General features: G+C 40.2%; 1 protein-coding gene across 5 annotated transcripts in view; it reads left to right on the forward strand.

Moving 5' to 3' along the window:
* gabra4 (gamma-aminobutyric acid type A receptor subunit alpha4) overlaps positions 1-8,411 on the forward strand; it is a 28,051-nt gene extending 19,640 nt beyond the window's left edge. For 2 of the 5 annotated variants that reach the window (XM_079351971.1, XM_079351972.1), the window contains exons 8-9: positions 4,456-4,712; positions 7,266-8,411. In XM_079351971.1, the coding sequence (XP_079208097.1) occupies positions 4,456-4,712; positions 7,266-7,799 (791 nt within the window). In that variant the 3' untranslated portion in view covers positions 7,800-8,411. The remainder of the gene's footprint in view (positions 1-4,455; positions 4,713-7,265) is intronic. The other 3 variants (XM_079351973.1, XM_079351974.1, XM_079351975.1) reach the window with 2 other exon arrangements.
* Positions 8,412-8,728: the final 317 nt, after the last annotated feature.

Below are 8,728 nucleotides of genomic sequence, written 5' to 3' on the forward strand. Positions count from 1 at the left end.
GCCCATACAGAGCGATTAGCTAATGGATCCACATAATAAGAGGCATGCTTGATTTTGATTGACAGACAGATGCCAGTAGGTGTCTGCCAAGTATTACCTCAGAAATAACAGTCACTTAATTCAACCTCTTAGTTTCTCCTACTGATGTTTTTCATGCAAATATCAGACACATAAAATGGCTTGCTGGTGGGTTTTTTTTGTACTAACACGCTGTCTGTGCAAAAAGTTTTTTATGTAGACATTTTTTTTATCTCTTTGACATGTAGCGCTAATTATTACCTTATTGCCTTTACCATTCCTGCTTGTTCACATTTAATGTTTTTCATCAGTTAATTATTTTGTTGTAATATAAGTATAATCAATCTTGACATTGCAAAGCGGTGATGCTCATGTCTTACTTTTCAGTTGAGTGACCATATGTTGTCTGTGTTTATGTATTTTCGTCAAGTGTATACTGATAACTGTATTTGAAGGATCAGTGCAAATATGTGTATACCTATATTTATTTCTACAGATTGAAGATAGAACCAAGAAAGATTTCTTGGCCAATTCATCGGTATCGGAGCCAAAAAAAATCAAGCCCTAAACTAAATGGACCTACTCACCAACATTTGGCTTGAATAGAGGGAGTTTGCTGTGTACAGTATATCTGCAGTATTTACTTAATAAGTTCTGTAATATGGAGAATTTGTCAGCAAATGCCTTTAAGTTAGATAGCCTTGAAAAAAGGATTCAAGCATTGACATATGCAGAGTTTCAGTAGTACATATAAAAGATGATTTGTTTCTTATGTTTATCAAAGCTTTACACTAGCTGTTGATATTGTCAGTCTGTAGCCTCATGCCAGAGCTCACCTATCAATGTCACCCAGCTTCCTTTGACTGGGTAATGTACAGTATGCTGGTCACGTCTAGTGCAGGGAACATATTTATTGTGGTCAAGGTCTTTGCAGCCGTGACTGTTCCAGGTCTTGAACGTGAAATGGATTTTTCCCTTTCACATTATAGCTATTGGTTAATAGTTGCCAAGGACGAGTGATGACCTTCAGTCATATGTGACTTTCTGTTGTTCTAGGAGCCACATGTGACCCTGCATGCTGGCCAGAACAGTATCTTTTACATTATCTCTATCAGATCATTCACATTTCCTCGATTGGCTCCACAGTTAAGAACCCTAAAAGCTCTTAGGTCTACTATTATACAATTGTAACACGTTATGTTAACAAACTTTACAAAAACAGATGAAAATAATAATAAGGTATTTTATTTGAAGCCTTTCAAAACACTTAAGGTCACCTCACAAAGCAGAGATGAAGAAAAGCAAAGTAACTATTACAATCAATATCAATAAAAGTAACGTGAAAATTTTGATGAAGACACATTACAGGATGTAGTGGATTTATCAGACCGAATGGGAATGATCAGAGTGAATATGCCAGTTTGAAAAGATGTGTTTTGAGATAAGATTTTAAAATGTAGAGAGAGTCAATATTACAGATATGAGGTGGGAGGCAGTTCCAGAGGTGGGGGGCAGATCGACTAAAAGCTTTGGGCCCCATGGTGGACAGGTGTGAAGGTGGCCAATAAAGCTGCTGAAGGACGGGGGTGACGTAATTCACAGAGGGGGTCCTCGACATGATGCGAGCTGCAGAGTTCTGAAACAGTCGAAGTTTATACACTCAACAAAAATATAAACGCAACACTTTTGTTTTTGCTCCCATTTGTCATGAGATGGACTCAAAGATCTAAAATTCATTCCAGATACACAATATTACCATTTCTCTCAAACATTGTTCATAAATCTGTCTAAATGTGTGATAGTGAGCACTTTTGCTTTGCTGAGACAATCCATCCCACCTCACAGGTGTGCCACATCAAGATGCTCATCAGACACCATGATTAGTGCATAGGTGTACCTTAGACTGTCCACAATAAAAGGCCACTCTGAAATGTGCAGTTTTGTCTCACAGCAAAATGCCACAGATGGCGCAAGCATTGAGGGAGCGTGCAATTGGCATGCTGACAGCAGGAATGTCAACCAGATCTGTTGCTCGGGCATTGAATGTTCATTTCTCCACCATAAGCCGTCTCCAAAGGCGTTTCAGAGAATATGGCAGTACATCCAACCGGCCTCACAACCGCAGACCACGTGTAACCACACCAGCCCAGGACCTCCACATCCAGCAGGTTCACCTCCAAGATCGTCTGAGACCAGCTACTCAGACAGCTGCTGAAACAATTGGTTTGCATAACCAAAGAATTTCTGCACAAACTGTCAGAAACCGTCTCAGGGAAGCTCAACTGCATGCTCGTCGTCCTCATCGGGGTCTTAACCTGACTCCAGATCGTCGCCGTAACAGACTTGAGTGGGCAAATGCTCACATTCGATGGCGTCTGGCACGTTGGAGAGGTGTTCTCTTCACGGATGAATCTCGGTTTACATTGTTCAGGGCAGATGGCAGACAGCGTGTGTGGCGTCGTGTGGGTGAGCGCTTTGCTGATGTCAATGTTGTGGATCGAGTGGCCCATGGTGGTGGTGGGGTTATGGTATGGGCAGGCATCTGTTATGGACGAAGAACACAGGTGCATTTTATTGATGGCATTTTGAATGCACAGAGATACCGTGATGAGATCCTGAGGCCCATTGTTGTGCCATACATCCATGAACATCACCTCATGTTTCAGCAAGATAATGCACGGCCCCATGTTGCAAGGATCTGTACACAATTCTTGGAAGCTGAAAATGTCCCAGTTCTTGCATGGCCAGCATACTCACCGGACATGTCACCCATTGAGCATGTTTGGGATGTGCTTGACCGGCGTATACGACAGCGCGTACCAGTTCCCACTAATATCCAGCAACTTCGCACAGCCATTGAAGAGGAGTGGACCAACATTCCACAGGCCACAATTGACAATCTGATAAACTCTATGCGAAGAAGATGTGTTGCACTGCATGAGGCAAATGGTGGTCACACCAGATACTGACTGGTTCTGAGTCCCCAGACCCTCAATAAAGCAAAAACTGCACATTTCAGGGTGGCCTTTTATTGTGGACAGTCTAAGGTACACCTATGCACTAATCATGGTGTCTGATGAGCATCTTGATGTGGCACACCTGTGAGGTGGGATGGATTGTCTCAGCAAAGCAAAAGTGCTCACTATCACACATTTAGACAGATTTATGAACAATGTTTGAGAGAAATGGTAATATTGTGTATCTGGAATGAATTTTAGATCTTTGAGTCCATCTCATGACAAATGGGAGCAAAAACAAAAGTGTTGCGTTTATATTTTTGTTGAGTATAGATGGACTTAAGAGGGAGACCAAAGAGAAGGGAGTTGCAGTAGTTAATACAGGATGTAACCAGGGTGTTGACGAAGATGGCGATACCGTTGGTAGTGAGAGACGGGTGGAGTTCTGACGATGTTCTGTGGATGAAAATATGCAGACTGGGAGACATTATTGGCGTGAGCTTGGAATGATAGTATGGTATGTGTAAGGATAACACCCAGACTCTTAACCTGAGGGGGGAGGAAAACTGTGGAGTGATCAATGTTAAGTGAAAAGCTGTCAAATGTTGAAATTGTGGATTTGGTGCCGATGAAGAGAAGCTCAGTTTTGTCACTGTTTAATTTGAGGAAGTTGTAGGAGAACCAGGCTTTTACTTCTTGTAGGCAATCAGGGAAGTAGACTGGAGGGAGGAGGTGGGTTTGGTGGACAGACAGAGCTGGGTGTTATCTGCATAGCAATGGAACTGGATGTTATACTTATGGAGATTTGGCCAAGAGGAAGGATGAACAGAAGGGGGCCCAGGACAGAACCCTGAGGAACACCAATAGTGACTGGAAATGGCTGGGATTTGAAGGTTTTATTTGTGTTTTTGTTGGCATTAACATAAAAAATGACAGTAAGATGAGGACGATGCTAAGATCTTTTATATGAATGGAAATGTAGATCTAGCTAAGCAATAGGGGTTTGTTATGAGGGGTAGCCATTGAGAGAAGAAAGTATACATGTTAAACATAAATTAACAAGTTAATGCACCAGGTAGTAGGTACTCATTAAAATGGGTTCCAAATGGTTCTTATCATTTCTGTGTAAATTCAAATACAATACCAGCTCAGGAGCACTCGCAGTGGGTAACCCCTTCACTCTGACATCTCATCATTAGAGCATGGCTATAGAATCCTGTTTGTGCATGTGTGTGTGTATTTCAGCCTAGGTAACATGTCTCAACAACAGAGTGTAAAATGAAATTTCACACTTCATAAACAATATCTACTTGTTCTTCAAATGCAATGGTACAATATGTCCTTACATTTTAAATTAAGCTATTACAATATCAACAGGTAAAATGGCAGTGACCTCAAACAGAGGTAAAAAAAACTATTGACATGTACGTATTTACAGGCTCATAAGTTTGATCTTTCTCTGTTTTTGATACCACTGAAGGCATCACAACTGTCCTGACCATGACGACACTCAGTATCAGTGCTCGCCACTCCCTTCCCAAGGTCTCATACGCCACTGCTATGGACTGGTTCATCGCTGTCTGTTTTGCCTTCGTCTTCTCTGCCCTTATTGAGTTTGCAGCTGTGAACTACTTCACCAACGCGCAGATCGAGCGGACCAAAAAGAAGCAAGCCAAATGTCCTCAAGCATCCAAAACAACACCTCTCATGGCCAAAGACACAGAGGAAGTGCCGCAGGTGATTTTTGTTTATCTCAGAGGGGCTTTGGCAAATAGTTAGATAGTACCTCAATTCAAGGAGCAATTACAAAGCAGGACCCTTATCTGGGGTCTAATATATCAACCAGTGCACAGTAGACATACTAGAAATGAACGCACCAAAAAAAAAGAAAAATATTCCATGCATCCAAAAATATTCCTGATCATGCATGCACACCTGCACGCAATGTTCCTAGTCATGATCTACCTTGAAATGTGTGCATGTTGATCAGTCTCATTTACTGCCACCTCATAAATTAGAATGCATACAAATGTTGGGAAGGTAAAGAAATTATTTTTCTGATGAGGAATGGAGATGCTTGAGAAAACAGTGAAGGTTTGAGAGCACATATTTAAAGTAAGAGGATCAGAAACAAAAGGAAAATCAAATTGACGTCAGACTGCTGCTGCATTCCTGCACTCCAAGTTCCAAAACACGCACCATTCATTATTACGCGATAGTGTGACTAGTAATTTGTGAACAGAAACTTTTCATTTTTGGGTTTAATCACTGCAAACTTAGCCCGCACTATGTCTGGCATTGAATATATGCAATGGTGGTGTGATGGACATAATTTGTGATTAATGCTCAATATAATGGCATTTATAAGAACTACTGGTGCTACGGTCTTCGGTTCTTTAATTCTTTTTGGTGTTACTTCGGATTTTTATGGTTGTTGTACACCAGTTTCAGGCCCTTGTTTTGTACATACGTACTTGAAGTGAGGATCTTCAGATGTGCTCCAGCTCGTAAGAGCTGAAAGGATACAACAGTCAGAAACAAACCATCAGAATCAGATTTTGACTGTATTTTAAAATAAAGATAGAGTTTTCATGTCTGCTCTTTACCATAAACTTCACTTTAAGGTCCCCATAAATATTTTGACATAATTCACAAAATTCATGAATATGCCATACAAATCATGTTCATGCAACTGTAGCAACATATGTTTGGTCTATTAACACTTATTAGGCAGTAACAAGAGGGCGAAAGCTTTCGGCACCTCTTTAAATTTATGTTCTTTAAAAAAAGAAGAAGTTCCATTGTCATTTGAGATGACATAACCTAGCGATGCACATGTCAGCTTTTACACTAATTGCTTCAAGTTGTTCTCCTTGTCCATATCTTCCAGAAGTAATCATGCCTGTGTGCCCTATAGTGACAATAGCAATGTGGATTAGTGGGTTGTCAAGGCAACCAATGTTGGCATGTTTGAAGACGTTTTGGAACAACTCTGGGCCGAAATTAATATTTATTTTCTTCGACAGCAGTCCCTGTTAGCATTTCTAAATGGCTTGGTGTAAGGGGTTTGGTGTCCTATACCTCAAAACACAAGCCCAGTTACCCATACATGTGCTTACTTTACTGCACATGAAACAGTATAACACTTTATCCCTCAGTTACAGGGTGGAGATTATTTTAGCAAATACCATAGTGCATCACACCCTTCCTGCTTGAAAACATCAACTTTTCAAGGATAATATCCTTTGATGTTATGTTGCATTACAGTCAAGTGCTACCTACTTTCTGTCTAAAGCCTGTGTTAAATGAGGGACATTCTTAGTAAGTGACATCTGTATGTTTCCAGATGGGCAGCTGTGTCAGAGTGATTTAGTCTGATTGATATGACGTGGTTAAGTTGTTAAGCCTACATTTTAGTAAGAAAAGCAAGCAACTTCTATCCAAACTGCAAGCACATTTAAATAGTTACCCGACAGAGCTTTCACTGAAATATGGGTCATATTCATTCATTTTTGTATGACTCATTCAAATAAACTTGCCATGCATTTGTTATAACAAAATATTCATATATAATATTCAACAGCATAAAGTTACACTGGATTTTTTAAAGACTGATGACTATTTATATTCAATAACTTCAAATATCTGTTGGCAAAATGTGATTGGCATATACTGTAACCTGAAATCTAAAGGTGACTTTTTGATCCAGTAGATGTTGCCCTTGAGCCCCAGCATCAATTCAAAACAAACAACTGTTTGGCGACATCTCTGCCACACTAATCATTAATCCTCCACTCTCCTGCTTCAATGCACCTCCAACCTCTCTCTCCTAGCATTTTAACAAAGGAGCAATCAAATAGGAAAGCACTTAGTTCAAGCGGCGGACAAAATAGTCCTTATCTCGAGGTGCATTGTTGTGTTAGCGCTCATAGCTTCACTTTTCATGTCTATTTACACAGAATGGCTACTTAAAAAAATTAACAAACATGCCATGGCTATGTAACATTATGCCTTTTTTTGCTCACTGCAAGTGCAGATTATAGCAATGGAGTGAAAACGTATGGCCAACCCAAAGGGACAATATTGATCTTCTATATATATCACCTGACTTTTATTCAGTTAATTCCTAGCCTTAATATCAAAGTAAGTATAAATTAGATTGATGTTGTACATGCAACCTTAATGGTCACATCTGTCTGCAGTTTATGCTCATTAAAAAGACGTTTCCAATTTTTTTCACGCTGTGAGAGCCACCTTTAAAAATGTCATTAATTTTATTTTCTTCCACAGCAGAATCCTGACAGAAATGGAAATCTGAGGAAGCGAATGAACTACATTTGCCAAGAGTCCAGCAGTAAACTGAAATTTCAGTCCACCACAAACATTTCTGGACCTGGAGGGGCAAGAACACTGCAATCCTTGGCCAGTGGAGACAACAACAAATCATACCCCCTGTTCTACTCCAGCCCTAAATCAGAGAGTCTGCTTAGTCTGGCCTCCTCATCTGCCCAGTTAGTGAAGAGTACACCACAAGGTGCAACTTCCTCAACAGAAATAATGGCGGGGACACCATGCAAGCAAAATGCTTGTTCCTCCTCTTTGCAGCATCTGCTAGCGCCTAAGCTGGAGCACATCCAGGCAAAAGGAAACAAATTGGAGCATAAGCAGACGCCATGTTCCCAGCCCACCACTGCGGGTATGGGAGAAACCAGCAAAATTGACAAGTATGCTCGGATTCTGTTCCCAGTGTCTTTTGGCGCTTTTAATATGGTCTACTGGGTAGTTTACTTATCAAAAGATACAACAGTTGCCAAAGGTGGCTAGTTTGGCAATTGTTGTATGTTGGCAACTGTTGGTGGCTAGTTTCCTGTAGCAACGTGTCTTTTGTGACAGATGGGAAGAAAATATGCATTAAAGAAGTCACAAAAAATTACAGGACAATATTTTTCTTGAGGAACTAGAGAAATTGTCTTTAGCCAGGATTTCATATTCATGACATCACAGAGGGCATTTATTTTTCTTCCAAAGGTTTTCAAACAGCCAGCATGGAAACAAGTTGATAGAGCTGAAAACACCTGATGCAGAAGAAGGAAAAAGCATCTGAACACTGGAATATGCTTATGTCTGCTTTTTAATGAACTATTTCTAAATGTACTGTAAATGTTTTCTTTGGATTGATCTCGTTTGGCCTGTCGTTGATATAGAGCACAGGATTTTATTACTTTCCTTTTTTGTACTGTGCATTTTGAAGCTGTTCAAATGTGTGTACAACAGTCCTAAATGAACTGCTATGTAAATATATACATACATTAGGATAAACAGATTTATATTTCAGTGGTCTTGCAATTGAATATTGAACCTTGATTCGTTGATGACACCAAGTCAAATTATGTTAAGTAAAAGGGCACATATTATGCCGTGTTTCTCTTACACTAAGATGTGTTCCTCGTCTTTCTAATAAGAAAAGTCCATCTTCTCTTTTGCCTGCTCTCCTTTTAGAAAAATTGTGCAAGGTGTTTGTTCTGCCCTCTGAGCCTGCCTTCTCCTCGTAAACAAAAGGACAAAAGCCAGACCCACCCAAGCCCTTCCAGAGAGGGCCGTGGTCAGAAACGGCTCATTTACATATAAAGCGACAGACAAAGAAACAGCCTGTTTGAGATAGAGGGGTTTATGATCAAATACAGGATCAGAGTAGGAGTAGATTTAGAACAAGAAACTTCACACCCATTTTTTGGGGAGCTCTGAGACTTATT

The sequence above is a fragment of the Symphodus melops genome (assembly GCF_947650265.1).
Source record: "Symphodus melops genome assembly, chromosome: 9".
Taxonomy (NCBI): domain Eukaryota; kingdom Metazoa; phylum Chordata; class Actinopteri; order Labriformes; family Labridae; genus Symphodus; species Symphodus melops.